The sequence below is a fragment of the Neospora caninum genome, chromosome V, assembly GCF_000208865.1.
Source record: "Neospora caninum Liverpool complete genome, chromosome V".
NCBI classification, from domain to species: domain Eukaryota; phylum Apicomplexa; class Conoidasida; order Eucoccidiorida; family Sarcocystidae; genus Neospora; species Neospora caninum.
The window spans coordinates 519,365-541,193 of record NC_018391.1 but is presented as its reverse complement, the minus strand read 5'-3'; the positions used below and the strand labels follow the sequence as shown (position 1 = coordinate 541,193).

Below are 21,829 nucleotides of genomic sequence, written 5' to 3'. Positions count from 1 at the left end.
GCAAAGAGGCGCCGGGATCCGAGCGGTCTTTCCGGTGCCAAACCGTGTCGAACCGGTGGCTGTTTGTTCACAACTTGTGTAACCCGTGTCGGCAGGATCGAGAACCGCGAGTTCTTTTGACTTTTGCTCGTCCTGCGCCTTGCTTGGTTATTTTCCGCTCTCGAGGTTTGCCCTTGTGGGCCTTCCATCGGCCTCGCGCGTTTCAGGCATTTGTCTTACCATGTGAAAAAGGAGCGGGAAGTGCGCCTGTGAGTTGAAGTCGCTTCTTTCGTGGAGGAACCTCCGGCGCTTCCGATCTCACGTCGCCGGCGTTTTTGAACGGATATCCCACTGCGAAAGACTGTTTTCTGTGTCGTGCACGCCACCGTCTGCTCCCGTCTTTCCCCGGATGTGTCGCCCTCTCCGTTTCGGCCCGTTGCTCACGAACTTTCCGCAAATGCGCCGTGCCAAACACGTCAGACAGTGACGCGTTCCCGTCCCACACCGACGCACTTTTCGGGCCACGCGCTGTATGCGGTCGAGAGTCCCCTCCGATGAGCCTGCATGTGCTGGGGCAGCGGAAGGAACTGCCGGACGGCATGCCCACCCTGAACGGCCGCGCTGTTTTCTGCCTGTCGATCTGCCAGTGGAACCCGCGGAAGAAAACAGTCGACGCCTCTTGACGGCCTGTCCCGGAACTTAAAACTCACGGGTTCAAAAAGCCGCCCTCCCGGCAGTCTGTACACGAATTCGAGCGACGCCAAACAGGGGGAATCCAGGAAGAACAAACTGCGACAGTTGCCTCGTGCATGCAGTTAGACAGAATGCACTGGCCTATAGAGCTGCACCTTAAAATATATATAAATATATATATATATATTTATATATATATATATATTTATATATATATATATATTTATATATATATATATATATATATATATATATATATATATATATATATATATATATATATATATATATATATATATATATATATATATATATATATATATATATATATATATATATATATATATATATATATATATATATATATATATATATATATATATATATATATATATATATATATATATATATATATATATATATATATATATATATATATATATATATATATATATATATATATATATATATATATATATATATATATATATATATATATATATATATATATATATATATATATATATATATATATATATATATATATATAAATATATATATATATATAAATATATATATATAAATATAAATATATATATAAATATAAATATATATAAATATAAATATATATAAATATATAGATAGATAGATATGCACCTTGTGCATGTATGTATAGATGTATACGCACCTTCCCAACGGGCTCGAAAAACAGCCACGTTTTTTGGATGCAAGTGTATATATGATTCTGTCTACATCTAAGCATACATGTTCGTATGTGGATGCATGTTCCTAGATATATATACATATATATATATATATATATATATATGCATGTGTGAGCATGGAGCGTGTTTTTGGATAGCCGTTTCCGGTGTAATGCATGCGCTTGGGGGGGGAGAGGGTAGATAAAGAAGGAGAGAGCTGGGGCGCGTTCGAGACTTCAAACGCAGCGTACACGAGAAGAGTGTGTTCGGACCCTTGGCGGGCATGTGGTGTTCCATGTGCCGCCTCGACCCACGGCTTAGAGTCGGAGACACCGGAGTCGTTTACTCTCGGCCTCCTGTCCGAGCCTTTCCTTGCCCAACTCTCGTTCGCGGTCGAAAGCTCTCTCCTCTGGGGTTCTCTTTGCCAGCCTGGTTGTAGGGGACCGAGATGCGGCAGGAAGTGTGCAGCTTTCCCCCTCTTTCTTTCTCCCCTGTCGTTGTCTTCTGTCGCCTCGACGTCCGATCCCGTCTCCAGCTCGGTTCAAAAACTGCGTTCCATCTCAACCTTTTGGCGCAGTTCCTCATCCGTCGGGACGGTCTTTGGAATTCACGTGCTCGGCCCCATCCCCGCGCTTCTCGCTCCTCCCTCTGCGTGCACTCAGCCACCTTCACGGGCGTCTTCGAGTACGACGGCATGGACCTGCGCGAGCTGTCCATTGATGCGAACGCTGCAACCGACGCAGGCTCTCCCTCTTCCTCTCCTTCATCTCCCGCTTCATCGCCTTCACCTGTGTCGCCTCCTGGCTCTTCTCTTTCGGCTGCGGCGTCGTCAGAAGGCGGGGCTGAGAGTACAGGAGTCGGCGACGAGAGGAAAGGGGGGCCAGACACCGTGACGCGCAGTCCATCTTCGCTCGCCGGGGACATCCTCGTGCTCGCTGGCGTCTCGGCTGACGTCCGCGTCGGGGACTCTGTCGTCGATCTCCTGGTGGGCGCAGAGCGGCGAGACGTGCGAACCTCTCGGAAAACAGATATTCAGAGACACCACGAGTCCGAGCGAGAGACAGAGAGAGATCGGGAGAAAGAGAGAGACGTTGGGGCTGGCAGCTGTGTGTTTTGCGTTCGAGCTGACGGTTGAGCGTCTGGGTGGTGTGTGCTCCTTGCGTAGGATCCTCGGCCACTCGCTCCGTTGAACGTGGCCGATCCGTCCGTCTCCATTCAGGTGCTTGTGAACACTTCACCCCTCGCCGGCAAGGAAGTGGAGACGCCGACCTCGGGGACCTTGCTGCGTCAGCGCCTGCTCGCCATGACAGAAAGGTACGCTGGAACTTTTGCTTCTTCCGGTTTGTTCCACGTCTTGTTCCCACATCGCCAGTCAGGGCCGTCTCCCGAGAGTCCACGGGGAGGGGCGAGGGACTCGCGACGAGAGCGCCTGTTTTTTGATGCACACTGCGGAGTTTGGAGCCGGGGGACGGACACAACGGTCGCGTGCGCAGCAGAGGAAACAACTGGGCCTTCGGCGACTCGCCGGGGAAGCGAAGCAACGGAAACGCGGCTGTCTCCGTCGACCTCTGTTCAGAGACGTCTCGCTGCGCGTCGACACAACTCCAGACGACGACGGCGTGCAGTCCGGGGGAGGCTCGTGCCTCCTTCGCCTCAGCGGCCGAGGCCCTCTCCACCTCGCCCTCGTCCTCGAGACTCTGCGACGAGAGGGATTCGAGCTCGTCGTCGCTGCTCCCTCCGTTCTGCCGAGGTCCGCCGACTGCAGACCGCGTCTTGTGGCGATCAAGAATGTACAAAAACTGTCCCGATAGATACGCAGCTGGAAATACATCTGAACGCGTCTCCACACTTTCGGACCAGAGATTCGGATACTTCTCCACATCCGGATCGGAAGCCTATCTATCTATCTATCTATCTATCTATCTGTCTATCTGTTTCTATCTATCTATATCTATATATATATATATCTATATATATCTATATATATATATATATATATATAGATATATCTATATGCATGTATATACATGTAGAGAGAGCGAGAGGGAGATGGATAGGCGCCTCCAGAAAGGGCTGGTATTGACAGTCTCGACTGACCATCTTGTCTTGCCATAGGAGATTAAGAACGATAAAAAACCTTGTCACGTGTTGAGTCACTAGCGCCATACATACATGTATATCCATATATCTATTCATATAACTATCCATATATATATATATATATATATATATATATATATTGGTAGATAGTTGGGTTTTGTCGTGACCGTTGTGTTCAGATAGGTGTATGCGTGTGCTTTTCATGTCTGCCGCAAGGAGTCGCGTTCCTTCTAACGGATGAGACTTGAACAGGCTCGTTTGCCAAACCGAATAAAGTCTCTTTTTTCCGATGTGCACACGCGCGCAGATGGAGGGACGATGGCGAGCTCCTGGAACCCGTCGAGGAGATGGAGGTCGCGGTGCCTCAGGAGCACATCGGCACAATCATCAACGAAGTGAAACAAAGGCAAGCAGTTCTCGTTGCCTTTCCGTGTCCCATGCGAGATTCTGTCTGAACCCCTCGTAGCCCGTTGGCCGTTTCCTTTTCCCCTCTGTCTTTTCTTCTCCATCTCGCCTTTTGTGTCTGCTTTCCGAGCCCGCCGCTTCCTCTTGGCCGTTGCATCTCTTCGTTCGCGGTGTAGGTCCTCGGTCCTCCCACGCCGCGTGTCCTCCGGTCGTTCGTCTCCGCGATTTCTCTGGCTGTCTTTTGCGGGCCGGCCAAATTTTCTTCGTCGCTTTCGTTTGCGTTTCGCTTGCTCTCCCTCGCCTCGAAAAGGCTCTCCGCTTCCGTCGTTCGGTCTCTTCGTTCCCCGCTCCAGCTCCACGCCGCGCCTTTACTTTTGCGCTTCAGTTCGGTCTGGCCGTTGCTCCGCTCTGTACACTTCCCAACTCGCGTTCCCGGCGTCGGTTGCAGCTTTCGCGTTTCGGCCACTCCTTCGCCCCGCCCGGAATAGTCTCATGGACATACGGAGTTTTCTCGAAATCATGCTAACACAATAGAACGTGGATTCGCTAAACAAAGACATTCAAGGTCTCGACCAGTAGTCCTTTTTCTCGCCGTTTTCTGTCTCGCTGCGCTTCAGAAAAGGCGACCTCGTCGACGTCACGAATGCGTCTTCGACGTCTTCGTCTGCGCTGTCGACTCTGGTTTTCCGCCTGCCGACGCGAAAGGCATTTGGTCTCCGTTCCGCGATTTTGACGGCTTCGAAGGGAACGGCGTCGATCCACGCGGCCGCAGGAGGCTACCAGGTGGTCCCGAAGGGCGAGGAGACCGACGGCCTGGTGAAGATTGCGCGGAAGGATCGGCACGCGATGATGGGGTCGTCCGCGGAGGTGTCGGGGAAAAGACATCCAGACAAGTCTGGGTCCGTAGCGTCCAAGGGCTGCAATGCGTTCATCCCCAAGGAAGGCGCGAAACAGTCCGGAGGCTTCAACATCAAGAGAGGCATCGAAGGGGCTGGAGCAGGAAAAAAGAAAGACCGGGGCTTCCTCGTCGCCACCGAGGAAGGGACCGTCACCGGCAAAGGCGCTCTCAGTGCTCAGGTGGGCGCCGGCGCGGGAGACCATCGAAGAAAATAAAATGACAGACAGAAAGGGAAACAGATGCAGAGACAGAAATAGTGGCAGGCCGAGACTGACGCCCGATGCTTCCACCGTCGCAGGGCCGGTGGTGTTGTGGGGTTCGAGTTTCTGGAATGCTCGGCGCGTCGTCTGGTTTGTTCGGACGTCTTTTGTCAGGAGAGAGGCCAGCTATTTGTTTCACCCGGAGACCAAGTGTATGGAGGCATGATCGTCGGACTGAACAGCAGAGGAGGGGACCTTCCGGTGAGTAGAACGGCCGACTGGAAGAAGGCAGAATCTAGTTTATGCATACCCGCCAAATACGCTATTGCGCGCAAATCTCTAGTCCCGCATCGGCAGACATTGCTTCAAGGGAAACCATATCTGAATCCATACATATGTACGCACACCAACTGCGTATATATATATATATATATATATATGTAAATATATCTGTCGTGTGGAGACCAATGAGAACAAAACTGGGAAAGAACAGGCGAAGGGCATAAGGGTGTTCGCGTCTTGCGGAGTCGAGGTGGATGCAGTGACAGGAAGGCACTGACACGCCGTGAAGAATTGCATGATGGGAAATTTTCCGAACACTTGAGCTGTGTGGACCCCAAGCTGGTAACGCGTTCGGCTTTATGAGACCCCGCGCTGCATGGGCAGACAAGGCTGAACGCGTTCGTTCATGAACGGTACCATATACAAGAGAGCTTCGGTTGCCGTGCATCTGAAATGTGTTCGCCTGTATTAATGGTTTTGCACGCAAACGTCTCAGATCAATGTGTGCAAGGCGAAGAAGTTGACGAACATGCGAGCAGCACACAAAGAGATCAGTGAAGGCATCGTCCCCCCCATTGAAGTCACCTTGGATTACGGCATGGAGATTATCGGGGTAAGAGATAACAGGAATCCAGAGCGCATCTCAAGTGGTCTGTGGAACTTACGGGGGGGTGACAAGATCGGGAGGGACATGAAGTTGTGAGGTTATGCGTCGCGTACATTTCTTCATATGTGGAACAATAGATTATGATTCGGTAGTGGAACCAGGAGAGTCGTGAGGAATAGGACCGACCTCCGGCTCTCTCCACAGAGCTGGAACACGAAACTCAAATGTTATCCAGAAGAGGCACGGTTCTCGTTGCTTCGTCATTCAGTCATTTTGGCTGTGCGAACCTCATCATGTGACCTTATCATATGACTCATGCACGATCCCATGAGAGGAGGTGGACCTCCGAGAGAAGGGCGGGACACAGGTAGACAGCAGCAACCGGCGTTAGGCGGAGAAACTGGAACATGCAACGGGAAGTACACGCTCGAGGAAAATAATTCCTCTCGTAATAAACCCGCTGAAGCCAGGGATGCGTGTTCCGCGAATTTAGGAATCTCAGAGAGCCGTGTGTCTGTGTTCGTGTCGGCAGGCGAACGAAGTGATGGAGGTGACACCGCGCAGTATACGGCTGGCTGTTCGGTCTGCAATGCGGAGGTGAAACTAACGGCAGCAACACATTTGACCTTCGTCGTCTTCTTGGCACTGTGCGTCTACTCCACACCTGCAACTCTTTCGTCGGGGCCCGGCCCACAAGCAACACGGTCGTCGTCAAGTTCAACGAAAAAACCTCACCCAAGAATGCAGTTCATTGTAAACGTAGAACCAGGTGATAATATATGGCGGCTTCACCGGCGAGGCCTGAAGTTGGGGGCTACGAAACTCCTTCATTACCATCCACTGCATGCGTGCAAAAGCGCAGAAAAACTTCCATACGGGAGCGCTTGCTGCCGGTACGGATATCGTTTCGTATGAGATACGTCAATTCGTTAGAACGTCGCTTGAAGACGGTTGCGCGATTCCTCTGAGACAGGGCAAATGGGGCACTAGTTGTTTTGGTTAGATCCATCTGGTAGCTTGAGAGACCGCAGACGGATATCATGTCGAGCAGATGCTAGGAAATGGCATTGACGATGGTCGCTGTGTAAAAGGAGCAGAAATCGGTCTTTCCCACAAATCCGCGTCCAGCACACCAAAGCATGTACACATTCCTTTCGTCGCGGAAGAAGGTTTGCCGGAGTGCAGCCGCCTTTACTTCGAGTAAGCCATAAAGGAGCGGCTTCCCACAGAAACCGAGCGGTATGTCCTAGCGAAACCTCATCGGCGCCACGCGACACACCCGATGATATAGTCACGGGCAGCAGTGAAATCACGCACCAGATAGCGAAAATCACCATGAAACGGTATGTAAAGGATTCGAAACATCCCCCCCCCCAAGGCGATGCATCCTGTCTCAGCCAATGACTGCGGCAGGCAAAGGATCGGTCTCGACACTTTTTTAGAATGTGCTCTCCCCCTTCCAAATAGGGATAGCGGGGCGTGCGTTCTGTTATAGCAACAGTGGGGAAGAGCATGGCGCCCACGAACTTTCGGGCCTCAGTTTGCTTTCTGAGTGGAAAGAGCCAATACGATGCATTACGGTGTGTGTACACACGAACGGTTCGACACGAACATTTTGACTTGCTGCATTGCGGCAACTTCGCGACACTTCTCAGCATTCCACACAGATAACTGAACCGGACTTGTCATTCTGTCTCTATTCTCTAGTGATCAAGATGTGGAAGCGAGAGTCTGGAGGCCGCCGGCTGGCGCGTTTTCTACCCGTAGTCGTCCGTCCGCTTTGGGCAGCAGAGTGAACGTTGGAACATTTCGGCTTCTTGTACAGGTGGTCTTGATGATTAGTATGATCATCTATTCCATCTACGTAGTGGTAGGTGCTACGAATTTTTACCCAAGCCGTAGTTTCCGCCATTAACCCTCGAACAGTACAACTGCTTCCCGCTCTTGCAAATTGAAGTTCCACCAGAATACCGCGACGACGCTGCGCGGAGAAGAGGCTTCGTCCATTTGCTTGTCAGTAGGCCTTCACGTTTTCTTGTATTGCCTAAATCTTCGTTGGATGTGGCTAATTATCAACAGGCCATGTTCTGGCCGCCCTTATGTTTTGGTCACTCTACAAAGCATGCATGACGGAAGCGGGTTCGGTTCCAGGTAACTGCAGCTTCGCTGGGGTGCATGCTTACCGTGCATCGACCTTGTTTAGACACGACGGAGTGGAAATCGAGGCCGAACATGGCCGAGTTAGTTGAGCGGAAACGTGACGGTACGTGCAGGTCCGCTCTTCTAAGCCAGCGATGGTGACTGTCGCCGCTTTACAGGAACCGTTCGCTTCTGCCACAAGTGCTCCCACTACAAGCCTGATAGAGCCCACCATAGTCGGCACACCGGGAAGTGTACGCTAAAACTGGATCACTATTGTCCGTGGGTAAGAGGCAAAATAATTAAGTATCACGAGAGAGTGTAGACTACACATTCTATCTCTTCCAGGTAGCTAACGATATCGGCTATTTCAACTATAAGTTCTTCTACCTGACGCTACTGTACTCCTCTCTGACTCTGTCCTTCGCTTCAGCAACCATGTTTCCCACTGGTAGGCCAGTGACGCAGTTTGAAAGGGACGGTCGGTTTTATCGATAGTCTTCGTCCATCACTCGCAGCCACAGCCGCTTTGGGTGACCCGAATATTCCTTTTGAGACAGTGTACTTCATTCTGTCGGGAGCTGTCCTGAGTTTCTGCGTTCTTTGGTAAGAAAGCTGAGAGTAACTGGAATAGACTGAAGGTCATCCTCGTGTTCCTCAGCATCGTTGGAAGCTTTTTCATCTTCCACACATACCTCGTGTCGATTAACTGTTCTACCGTGGAATACTGCGAGAAACGTCGGGGCGGCCCAGGCCACGATTGGGATTTAGGTGTCCTGAAAAACATTAAAGAGGTTCTGGTAAGTCTATCATCGAAACAGCGTGAAGCTTCAGGCGACAATGTGAGAATTGCGTGTAGGGGAGCAACCCTCTATTTTGGCTCCTTCCCGTCGGAGGCCCCCCTGCTGATGGCCTAAAGTTTCCCCGAATCCATTAGAACAAGAGTGCGTCAGAATCGGATGTACATGCTGGAAATAGGAAACAGGAACGCTTGCTGAATCGCTACAACCGCTTCTGGCAACTTCGTTGCCTTGTATTGATGCGCAGAAAACCAGCCGCCCCTGAGACTTGGTTGTCCACTGCAAAAACCTCTAGACGTGAGCATGTCATCGATGTGAAGGGCAGCGTATGTGACCGAGAATTCCTGTGACCTGGCATCCGGCGAAATAACGTAAACTTGTTCCTGAAGCGATGTTTCTCTGAGTATCAGAACGTGCACGACTGATAGCAATTCGCTTGCACGTCAATGAAATTACGTGGCGTCAGTGACCGGGCACTCTCCGATGAAGTATTTTCCTCTATCCCCAACGATGCATACCCACAAGAGTACCTAAACCTGACGCTCTGTAGTTTCGAGAAGAGCCCCCTGCGCGGCTGCTACAGGAACATACGGTCGCAACTGAGCGCTCGCATAAACCGATCGTAGACACGGCAAACCCTTGGTCTTAAAGCCCGTCTGCGTCTGCGCCGACATAAAAACATAACCATCATCCGAAAAGGCGCCTGATGGTTTAAAGGAAAATCTGTTTTGTCAGCAAATAACTGAACACACCAAACGAGCGGCCTTGCGCAGTTCTTCGTAGGCGGTGAAGTCCGGCTGTGGTACCAAAAAGGTACTCTTCTGTAGACACGGTTAAGTACCTGCCTTTCCGTTCGTGTATATTCACCCGCACGAGAAGAAAACAGGGTGCAGCATGCAATCTGTCAGAATGCGCACCAGTTTCGATGCACGGTTCAGCTTTGTAACGGAATCCCACTTCAGCTGAGAAAAATCGCAGCGCTCTTTCAGATCGCCCCGTTCTTGAATTGCAGCGAATGTTCTCCCGTTTTGGAGCAAGGTGGCATTTTCGGCCTTCTGAACGTCCCAATCCCCGGAGGCAGTCACTGTGGCGTCAGATGCCAGCCTGACAGGGCAAATGTTCGCCTTCATCTTGGAGTGAACGGTCGTTTTTGGCCGGGCTCTGCGGGTTTTCCGATCACCCTATGCTGCGGTGGTCGGGCGGTCTGTATTCGTCATTATTTGTCGCCTTCGAGATTGCCCTCGGCCCTCGATAGCCCAGAGTGCTGACGGTCATGCGGTCTGAAGGACGCGGCGCTGAGGAGAGCATCCTCAGAGAGAAAATACGGCGTCTGACTACTGAGCATGGGTTTGATTCGAGAGACGCAATGGACGCAGACCTCGTTCAAGGGGTGGATGTCCATGAGGCTAAAGAGCATGGAAAATACAGCAAGGTCCGGAAAATCGACACGCAACTCATTGTTGCCCTCCACGATATGGAGAACATTGCGGAGTTGTTTACCGCTTCGGGCTATCCGAAATGCGGGAAGTACAGCCTCTGCTGCAGTCCCAAAGAGCTTGGGGACTTAGGCTGCGGTACGTGCTCAGCCGTTTGCTGTTTTCCCAAGCAGACGTCTTCATTTTGCCCCCACTGCGTTCTCATGGTATCACTCCAGCTGTGTTTTGGATTCGCACATCACCTGCACTGCTTGCCTTTCATACCACAGGGTTCCCTCTCTTCTTCGACTTTCTCAAGATGTTGCTCGTCCTGTCAGCCACCCAGTGCATTTTCTTGTCGCCTGTTCTCCTCGGAGTCTACAACTTCTGGTCTCACGAACCTTCGACGCGCTGTTCGGTCTATACTGCCGGTAAGGAAGGGAAGGTCTCGGTAACCCAGTCTGCGATCTGACACACATGCTGGATCCCTCCAAGAGCATGCGTGGCACAATATGAACTGCGGCGTCTGTTTTCCCAGTCCTCGGAACGGCAGGCTGCCTCGATGCCCGTGCGCGCTCTTCGCTGCTCCCCGTGTCAATGGTGTTCGTAACAATAGTTGTGTCGGTCGCGCTCTTTCCCCACTTCAGTCGGCGACAGGTGAGCTCGAGTTTCCTTTACCAGAAGCGTTAAAACGTGCCAAGTAGACTCGACAGCAAACTCGAGGCGTGGCAGATGCACCTAAAGCACCCATTTTGCTGGGGGTTGGAGACGAAGGACCTCTCAATTTTCCACATACAAATGACGTTTTGAAGATGTCGCCTTTTAATCGCAGCAACTGGTTGCAAAGATGTCAACGGATGAAGTGATTCGGCCCGATAGCTTCGCCGTCGCTGTGTCTGGGTTACCAGAGGACGCTGTCGATGAAGCTGAAATTGCCAAGTTTTTCGAAGAGAATGCTCTGTTTGGAAGCAGACCAGCCTCGATAGTTAAAGTCGTCATAGGCTTCGATGTTGGCCAGTACTACGAGTATGCCAGGAGGCAGAGTTACCTTAAAAAAAAGCTGAGACGCACTGGAAAACCGCAGGATTTAGTAGGCACGACACTCACCATACCGCCGGCTATTCCACACATCTCCGAGGACCGTTACATCTCGCTGTTTCACAACCGAGAAAATTCCTCAGTAGAGATTGCACCCTAGATCCGGGCCATGCGCTGTACCTGTAACGAGCGGCCAACGCTGCCACACATGTCACTGAAACTTTCCGACCGGGTGATTGCACTTCACCACATCACACCCAAGTCATCTTCACAATCACTGTCGACCGCCTAGAGCATCTCTCTCTTCACCACAAGCAGCTTGAGACGCCGTTCACAGTCCAGCTGCTGCGCAGCAGCGACGTAAATCGCACCTTGTCGTTCACGAGAACGGAAGTCGCTGAATCGGAAATCTCTTGGGGATGTTCCACCATGTTCCACCGCCTCAGTCGAGCAGTTGCCCGCTCCAGCGGAGCGCCTCCTGATCGTACGTCCCGTTGGGGATGCTCCCGGCACACTTAAAAGAAGAGAACACAGGTAGCGTTGCTCCTGCATGTGCCCCGCTTGCAGCACGAGAGACGAATGGAATGGAAAGACGCCCGAGCTGGAGCCGCGATTCATCAGCTAAAGCAGGCGCGAGTGAGAATTGCGGGGTTGATTTTCGGGTTTTGGTCCTTCTCCATCTTTGACGCAGCGCGCATGCTTTCGTGAGCATTTGCCGCGGTAGTTTTACAAAAAGCATGCACCTCAAGACGACCGCCATCCACCGGTACAGTGCTACCAGAAATCGCCAGGTTGCGTTTCAAGAGGCGCATCGTGGGCGGAAACTGCAACCTTGAGAGGCAGCGGGGGCGTAAACGAAGAATCACTCTGTTGCTACGCAGTAAAACCAGTAGTAAAGGACTGGTTGAAGGAACTATTGACATCCACATTACCACGTTTTACGGCGAATATGCATTAAACCCTCCGAATCGTATCGAGAGGATTCGTAGTTCGACAGGGCGCAGCCCTCGAGACGTTGTCCCTTGGGTACGAATGCTCCACGTGAGGTTGCGACATCACCTTGTCCTGTATTGTAGTCGAGGAAACGGCGAGACTCACGCGGCAAACACAGTGTCAAGAAAAGCGCCTGTTCCGTTCTTGTGTAGAGCGACTGAAAGTCCCTCTCTCTGTGCTCTTGGTCCTGAGAACGCCCTGAGAGCCTACTGCAGCTGTGACCTTTTCCATGTGCTGGCATCCGCTCGTGCAGGAAGAAAAACGCTTGCGAGAGCAACTGACGAGGTTGGAAGAAAAGTTCAAAAGTCTAGAGTCTATGCACCTCAGGTCAGGCCAGCCCCCCGGGCTCAGAACAACAGTCGACGCCTTTCCGGAGAAGTGCGCGCGGCGACACCTACTTTGTGTCACGGTTTGCTTCCTTGCTCTCTTCCTCTTCATCCCGCAGGGGAACAGGATTTGCGATCGTCCTCTTTTGCTACCAGCTCGTACGTGACAAGCAGAATTCCCGCTGTACAGCCGAAAGCATCTCCCTAGCAGCCTGCCATGAGGCATCTCTAAAACCTCCGCCTTGAAAGGCAGACCGGCCAGTGCCGACTATTCATCGCCATACCACCTACAAAGATATCAGCAGCGTGGCCGCATATATGAGTAAATAAATCTAACAGGAGTGTGTGTATACATGAACCCACTCGTGTGACGTTCTATTCCTATATGCATACATACATGTGTGAGTACGGATAACCATATATATATATATATATATATATATACGCATGTGTGGCGACACTGAATCCTGTAGGTTTGCTACCCGCCGAAAACGTGTCTCAAAACGTCTCACGCTTGATTGATGACGCAGGAGCAACGTGAGTGTGTAAAGAAGTGGAACGAATCGTGGCAAGGAAGACTGAAGCGTCTGCTAGGTCTTAGTGGCTTCAACGTAAAAACCCCGTTGTTTCGCGGCAGATACAGCCTTCTCGTAAGTACGCGCTAGTGCAGGCGCAGCGGCCGCACGAACAAGGCAGTTTGCTCACTCTTCCTGAGAGAGATGAAGACGAATAGGGAAAAACAACGTTAGGGAGACGAAAAGCGCGAAACTTGCCGCTAGAAGACAGCTCGTCTTTTGCCTCTCCAATCCTTCCTCCTGACGACGCGTCCGGAGACTGAAAAGTCCCCGAAGAAACGCTTCCAACGCCCATTTGGGCACTTGTGTGCTAGATGGTCTCCTCTCCTGGTTCTAGGGGAGAATAAAATAGGAAAACTTCTGCTGTTTCCCTGGAAAGTAAAGTTGCACTCCTTTAGAGAGACAGGTGTGATATGCTCCACATTTCGATCTTCCTTCAAAGGGAGGCTGAGGCAGTGCTGTGGGTGACCTCGGGGCCGAGAAGCTGTAGGACTCGGCACGCACATCCTCTGTGCATTCGTTTCATCCACTTATTTCCGGTAAGGAAAACACATATCTTGCCTTCAGGTTCGGAGGGCTCCGAATCCTTCAGATATTCAATGGGAAAACCTCGGTTATAGCAGCAGCCGCCGATTGCTTGCCAAGGTTCGTCGTCTCCCGTCAGCAGAGGTTGGCAACCCCACAGGGGAGCATTGATTACCTGAAGAGACAATTCTCTACCCGCTCAGTTCTACGCGCCTACTGCTAGATGCATGTATATATAAAACTGCAAATGTGCATTCATAGTCTCCTTCGTGTATTTGCTTCCGTGCATCAGCCTATGTATATAAGTGGACGCCTGTTCCCACATGTATCTGACTCTCTCTCTTTCCATATATGCATATATATATACATTTATATACAGGTGAGAGTTCTTCAAGGCTTACGAGAAACACTTCACGGGGCCGATTATTGGAGTCCGTTTTGCGAGGCTATTTCATATGCCAGTTTGCTGCTGAGGAATGCCGCCAGTCGAATCCGGTGAAAAGGAAGACTTCGCCACATGCCGTGTCTCTTAAGCATGGCGGATGATCAGCTTGTTGGAGTCTCTGTCAGTTGCCTTCGTCTTTCGATGCACTTTGTCTTTTACACCTGGTTCATTGTTTCGTTCTGACACTTTGCACTCAACCGGTGGAGAGTTGGTCCCTCGCTGCTGGCCTTTCCTCCGCCTCTCCCTTTCCCCTATCGCTATTTCTTTCCGTGCCCAATTCGCGTCTGTTTGCTTCCTGTCTCCCTCAAGGTGGCTACAATTTCCATCGGTGCGATCATCTGGTTCTTCGCGCTCTCAGTTGACGTTGTGCTGCTGTCGCTGAATGTGCGAATCCACAACGAAAGTTATCGCGGGGTGAGTCGAGTCTTCCTGCGAAGCTCAGAAGCCTCTGTAGCCGCGAATTTGGGATTGGCGATGTCCCTTGTGGAACTAGAAACAGAGAAATCTCGGCATTCTCCACAGGGACAAGAGCTTCACCAGCCGTTCTCGCGGGCGGCTGCTCAGGTGGAGACCCAGAGAACCGAGGCAAAATACAGACACAGAAACATGTAACGGTGTGTTCGCGTGTAGACACGCTTCGGGTAGATGGTTTCTGTAGAGAAAAACATCTCGTTATACTGGCGTATACATCTAAACGCGGTTCGCTCTGCAAAAGGACAGACGCAACAGGAGGACTTTTCCTAGGTTTGTCACTGAGCAGTCTGGACATCCTGGTACACCGTCGACTTGTGGCCTTCACGGGAGAAAAGGAAACCAACCTCCGTCGTTAACTTGTTCCTCAACGCGCAAGTCCTGTTACACGACAGAACCCGAAATCGCTGTTACCAGAAACAAGAGTTGCACGTTGGGCAAATAGCAGCGCCTTGTCACGAATCTGTACCTGGCTCGTGGAAGGTCCAGATAAGATTGCCGGGGCGTGTGCCTGTGCTTGGCGACAACAAGTGAACGCGGTCGATGCTCTGCTGCCTTTCAGTATCTCATTTGCTTCTGGAGTTTTCCCGGACTTTACTGCGTCCACAGACGGGACTCGATTGGTTCAAACCCGTTGAAACCCTCATCGAACAAATCGACCTCACGCCGATCCGGGAGGCGCTTGCTGACCCGGTAAAACTTCAAAGAGCTTCTAGGCACGAGCAAGACATGCCCGTATATCCACAACTCAAATCCCACCTACCTCCTACTCTCTTCTCATAGATATGTGTATATGCATATATATATATATATATATATATATATTATGCGTATGTGCGGATGCGTGTATGTACCAGTGCATATGCACATACGGCTGAGAAGACAGAGAGTCTTTCCACATCCGTTCCTTTAGGCGTCCGCGGACACGAGGAAAAAACAGGAGGAACCTCTCTCTTTACACGTTATGTGGAGCTCGAGGACTAACTCGAGCGCGACGGGTGCCTTCTTGTTGCGTCTCTCCCCTGAATGCGCGTTAAACTGTTCGTGTCCCGCTTTACCCTTTTTTCGAGAAAACACCCCGGGTTTCGCTCTCTAACGACGCTTTTGTCAGCTGGCTCTTCGTCTCTGTTTTTCCAGCTGAACATGCGAGCACACTTTGGCCATTTGCTCCTCTCGTTTGCTCCCAGTGTCATCACCACCATCGTGAACGGCGCCGCCGGATGGGTGCTCGATTTCATGGTGAGTCGTTTGCTCCAGTGAGATCGCACAAAGTTCCGGCCGCGCGCTCCACACACTTCTTGAAAAAAACTGGAAAGGAGGCACGTGTCCCGGGACGTCCACGAGTCGCTGTACAGAAGTTCCCCATTTACACGCCATATGCGTGTTTATATACGCATACATTAGGTAGATACCCCTGCATACGTTATGTACATATGTAGGCATACATTATGTATATACATATACATACATTGTGTATATACATAAATATGCATATACCACAAATACACATATATATATATATATATATATGTATATTTAGGGAGAGAGGGCAGGCTTTGTGTTTGTGGAAAGCCTCTCCCCGTCTTTGCTTTCATTTGCAAGCGAGGAACAAACTGCCCCACGTAAAGGCCTCTACCGCAGAATCTGCGCAGCGCGGGAGAGAAGAATTTGGGAGGCTATTCTCGACAACAACAAGGAGCGCGTTTTAGAGGAAACGGGAAGTCCAGTGGGGTGAAAGCCGTGCGTTCCGCTTCTTCTCGCGTGCAGTCTCAATATGAACGGCATCGAACCGTGACTGGCCGAGAGGTGAGCGGAATTTTTGCAGCTTCACGGTTCGGAGTGTTTCATCGACGCAGCTGCCACAGCTACACGCAGAACGCGCACGCGTCCTGGGTTTTGCTCGTCACAGTCTCTGCGGAGTTCCCGCGAGGCGAAGGTTGAGACCGCCGTTGTTTCTTTGGGCACCTGCGTCTGGAGAGGTAACTGGTGATCGAGGTCCCCGCTAGACCTAATGCGTGCGTAAGCGAGATATGCATGCATACCTCAGTATCCGGATGTCTACAAGTCAGTGCATACTTGGCTGTATATACACTTGCCACGATGCAGAGTTCTACGCCGAGGCCGAGGCGCGACTGCGACGTCCGACTCTGTTTTACTCTACACTTTTCAGGCTTCTTCGCTGCTGAAACTCACGATCGTCTTCACTCTCAACACTGCGGTCAAGTACATCTTTGTGCTGAACCAATCGGAGTGGTGGTAAGCGCTGGAATGTTGCCCTTCAGAAAGATCGTTGAAGACAGTCGCTCCGGCCCCCGGTCACTTGCCCAAACGGGCTGCAAAGCGCATGCACTCAAACAAAGCCAAAGGGACACAAACACGAACTGCATGCACAGGTGGAAACACGTGTGGACGTCGATGCGGCCGCCCATCCATACCTGGACCTACAGAGATGCGTATACACACACAGACATGTACATGCAAATACTTCTGAATATTCGTATCAATATAAACATATACACATATACATGTGGTTACAAGCTTGTTGATCTACATACACATACATATGCACATATATGTCTATATATGTCTATATATATATATATATATATATATGTATATATGTATATATGTATATATATTTGTGTGTATATATATATATATATATTTATGTATATATATATATATATATATATACATGCAAATATGTATACATCTTTTTATATAGAACGAGTGGTCCTGGTGTCTGTCTAGTGTAGGTATGTGAGGGGAGGCATGGTTGAGGGGATTTTCCTCCAGGTCTTTTGCAGCATCCTGGTGGAGCCCATCGTCACTGCGTTTCCTTGTCAGTGGGTAGTAAGTCGCTGAAAGAGCTTTTCCGTTTCCACGCGGTGTTTGTTTAGGTACTTTTATGTCACACTCAGGAGTCGAGAATTCGGCACGTGCTTGTCTGAAGGCGGTTTCCTTTCTGAAAATAGCAACCGTTCACCATCTCCTGTGCCCAGATCTCTTCCTATGCGTACGTGCTCATTCCTATCTCTCTACTTTTCCGTCTAACTCTCCCTCTCTGTATACATATTTAGTTATATCTTCATATGAAAGCTTACATGTCTGAGGCGCCACTTTCTAGCGTTGTGTTCTTGAAGAGCTGAAGAACTGAGCGAGTATGAGGAGTTCTAACTCTTTTTCTCTGAGAACATCTAGTCATGTGTGTGCCCGTGCTCTCCGTCTTTCGCAGCTGGTGACGGAAGGAATACCTGGCTTCCGTTTACAGTCGCAGACGCTGTTGCCTGTCTGTGTACTCAAGTATGACAGGTGCGTCAGGCTTTTCATAAACCCGAAAACGACACGAATGGGGCAGAGCGAATACAACCAACTCTTCGAAGGCCCTCTCTTCTACACACCTTCGAGGTACGCTCAGTCCCAGCATCTCTCGCGCCTCTCCTCAAACTCGAGAAAGCCGAAAACCTGCGAGCCTTCTCAAGTGCCCGCACTCGTTCCAGGGGTCGAAAAACAAGCGAAGGCGCCTGAGACAGCGCTGGACTCACGGAGACGAAGACAGGAATTGCGAAACAGAAAAACAGACTCGTCACAGCCACACAGACTTCCATCGATACGCACGCCGCAGCGCGTGTCTAAACTTAGTAACACTTGTACATATATATATATATATATATATGTGTAAATATCTTTTGTACGGGTACAATATATGTATTTATATGTATGTGCGTGCGTGGGAAGAGGTGATTTTGGAGAAACGTGTGGCTCTGTTGCGGAGAAAGAGGACCGCGTACGTCCGTGTTGCCGCAAGCACTCTGTGCGTCCTTGAAAAGTGTGGGGGAAAATGTGCTGTACCCGCACGTGCATCTGAAGCTCTGCCTGAGGTTTTTGTGTTTCGGCTTTCGGCCTTGCCAGACTTGCGACGGTTCTGAAGTCTTTCGCGCTGACTGTAATGTATCTTCCTCTCGCTCCGATCGGAGGCTTCTTCGGCATGGTGATGTGGGGCATCTACTACTGGACGTACAAGTACATGTTGCTGCGGAGGTGTAAAAGGCCTTACGTTCAGTCTGCTCTGTTGCCAGAAACCGTAAGGCTGTCGGAATTCGCGGGGAAACGACGGGCGTGGATGTCGCACGAGGAACCTTCCTCGATGAAACGCGCGAGGAGCGGTGAAGAGCAGAGCCGCTGGAGGCGACAGAGACAGACGCGCGCATTTTTGTGGCAGGCAAACGAGTCGTGCTGGGGTTCGTTTTCTGCGGGACGTGGCGCTTTTCGCGCCTCTCTTTTCAGGCTCTCCGACTCGCTCGGTTCTTCCTGCTCTTCGTGCCTCTCATGGGGACCTACCTTCTCGTCCCGTCCTTTGACGCTTCGCTTCACTTCACCATCAAAATGGTGATGCTTTCTGGCCTGTGCGTCGCGGCGTTCTTCCTCGTTCTTCCCGGCCGTGTCGCGCAAACGCTGTGCGCCACCCACCAGTGTCAGGTGAGCGCTCTCTGGGGGTGCTCCTCCGCGCAGAAAAAGTTCGGAAAAGAACCTTCTCCCTAAGCGCAGTGTGCCTCGATGACGGCCTCGCTCGCGCCTTGACACGAAAAATGTGGAAACGTCTCGCCGGAAACCTTGGCGCTGACAGGCCGAGACGCCGCGGGCACGTGGAAGAAGCCTCTTCAACGCTTTGCCCTGTCGCGAGGCGCTGCGATCGCTGGTTTTAGAAACCACGACTGCGAGCGCGCACCGGCAATAAAACCACCATATGCGTGAGACAGAAAGAGTCATTTCTTTCGCGACGGGGGACACCAACACTGCCCGTCCACACCTATTAGAACGCCACGAACTTTCCAGAGACTTCTTCGACAGGCGTCCGTCAACCTACACCAAGAAGGCTGTCTCCCCTTCATCACGACGGGTGAATCTCTTAGCGCCTCAAGGAACGCAGGGAAAACCAAACGAGAGCATTTCCTCGTCCCGCTCCGTGGTTTCCGTTTCTCCGCACGCAGCAGCCAGCTGTGGCCCAGTGCACGCGACGCAGAGAAGCGCCGTGTCAGTACGCGTGCGAATGTGAAATCCCGAAGCAAACCCGAGGGGCGCTGGATCGAAAACGGCCGTTTCCTTGGCAAACGGGCGTCCCCTACACGAGGCATCGTCTGTGCCCCGTTCTCGAGCATAGCGAAAAATGCTAGGGCTGCGTCTCTTGTCTTGGACATAAAAACAGTGAAGGATTTTCCTTCCAGAGAGGCTTGAAGCATCAAGGTCGTGTGGACGAAAGCCGCCTGTGGGGCGAAAACGCGACAACGTCTGCAGCCCTCCGTACCACCGTTTGCGTCTCTCCCTTTCTTCGTGTCGTTAGCCTATGAAGGAAAAGACGCTCTGGGAGACGTTGACGTACTACGAAGCGCAGCACATGTTTGTTGACAAATACCACCGAACCAATCCAGTGTATCGCGTGTTGCCTACGGCCCTCAATCCGGACATTCTTGCGCCTGAAGCCTCAAGATTCAGTTCGCCACAAAACGCGCCGTTCGAACTCGAGGAAGTCCGACCGAAGCGGCGAAGGCCAGGCCTGCTCACAAACTTCAGCCAAGGCCTCGGGCTCCAGGAACACGTGCGATGTCATTTGCGGGCGGTAAGAAAACAAACGTTGCGACTTTCAAACTCTTTTGAGAAGACGCAGACTGCCAACGAAGCACACAGGAAGAAACACCCGTGCTTACATATGCATATGTATATACATATATACATATATATATGTACATATACGTATATATATATATATATATATATGCGTATACATGCGTGTGCGCGTGTGTGGGGATTGGAGCAAGACACCCGGGAAGAACAGACGCTCTGTTCTCGGCGATGAGCCGAGTCTCCTTGCGGGGGAGAGGAACACGGAGATGCTCTTTATAGGAGCAGCACTGTTTCCTGGGTACTCATTCCTGTTGCCTCTCCTATGAGCGTGGAATCCGCAGTTCACCCATGATGTAACTCGTTTGTTGTGGCATCGAGGAAGCGGAGCCACTTCCTGGTGCGCGAGGTTGTGTGTACTTTTTCCCCTTGTCTCTCAAAGTGTGCCTTTCGACTCTCGCAGACCATTGCAGCGAACGTGGGAGTCTCTCGCGCCGCCGACGGCCGTTTCCCTCGCGCGCTTCCGGTGTCTCTGGACCCTGTCCTGATTTTGTCGGAGCATCTTCCGCCGGAAATTGGGGATGCGGTGAGGCGGAAAACGATGGCGCCTTCACCTGGAGAACTCCGGAAGGCGGAAACAGGCGTTGGGATCTCCTCGAGCCTTCACACCCAGAGCTCTTCTTCCGGCGCGAGACCTGAGACGCTTTTCGATAACTCTTGCTCTCTCGGTAGGCACCTGCGCACCCCGCCTTGTGCGCTGGAGGAAGGACGCGCTCCCCAATGCGCGGCTTCCACAGACAGCCTCAAACGCTCACGCGTCGCGCAAGAAGGCGAGACAGGAGACATAGGGACAAAAAAACGTGGCACGGGAGACAGAGAAACGTTCAGGCAGCAGGGAGAGAGAGACGAGAGTTGTTCGGGAGAGAGGAAGAGAGAACGTGTGGCCTCGAGGCAGGACACGAGACAGAAGTGACTGTGAAAGCGAGAGGGGAGGACTCGGGCAATTGTTCGACAAGAAAGACGGTTCACAGTCTGTGTCTAGATTTCATAGGGTTGCGTTTGGGCCTCTACCTGAGGGCCGACAAGCGACCGCGACTTCGAACGGAGCAGCGCGGAGAGAAAACGAGGTCAGAACACCCGCACGTACACGGTCTCTGCCGGCGAGTGTCTCAAGAGCAGAAAACGCCGCGACATTCGAAGCGGATGAGCACGCGTTCGGGCTATCCCCATCTCTCACGTGCTCCGTAGCGTCATCTGATTCGCCTCACGCGACGTCAAACGAGGCAGAGACAGAACGCCTGGCTGCCAACTTCGACGAGGAAGGACAAGAAACACAAAAACACCTTCGCGTAGAATCGCCTTTCCACGGGACTGCGCCTGGAAGTCAACGTGGAGAGCTCTAGAGCGCTCTTGACTCTCCACGAAAAAGGGAATACATACATATACTTATATATATATATATATATATATATATATATATGGTTGTGCAGAACTGCGTGTCTGTGGCTTGTTCTGGCTGCATCTTCACCGAGTCTGAATTCCCTGAAAACCGTGGGTGGGCATTCGCGACCAAAACGGACAGCGTGCGTCTCCTTTTAAATTTCCTGTGTACCGA

General features: G+C 51.2%; 1 protein-coding gene across 1 annotated transcript; it reads left to right on the top strand.

Annotated features, from left to right (window-relative positions):
- Nucleotides 1-1,824: 1,824 nt before the first annotated feature.
- NCLIV_012820 (GTP-binding protein TypA, related) lies at nucleotides 1,825-21,617 on the top strand (the record flags this gene model as incomplete). Its single annotated transcript, XM_003881472.1, has 29 exons — nucleotides 1,825-2,361; nucleotides 2,542-2,690; nucleotides 2,953-3,126; nucleotides 4,499-4,958; nucleotides 5,154-5,240; nucleotides 5,758-5,874; nucleotides 7,694-7,738; nucleotides 8,356-8,458; nucleotides 8,526-8,613; nucleotides 8,669-8,807; nucleotides 10,063-10,381; nucleotides 10,513-10,653; nucleotides 10,761-10,879; nucleotides 11,055-11,312; nucleotides 12,507-12,580; nucleotides 12,699-12,738; nucleotides 13,722-13,799; nucleotides 14,434-14,538; nucleotides 15,205-15,288; nucleotides 15,733-15,834; nucleotides 16,363-16,401; nucleotides 16,766-16,851; nucleotides 17,403-17,448; nucleotides 17,831-17,907; nucleotides 18,508-18,679; nucleotides 18,883-19,074; nucleotides 19,937-20,212; nucleotides 20,678-20,942; nucleotides 21,463-21,617. 29 exons carry the CDS (start codon nucleotides 1,825-1,827, stop codon nucleotides 21,615-21,617), a joined length of 4,527 nt encoding a protein of 1,508 aa, XP_003881521.1.
- Between the last annotated feature and the right edge of the window lie 212 nt (nucleotides 21,618-21,829).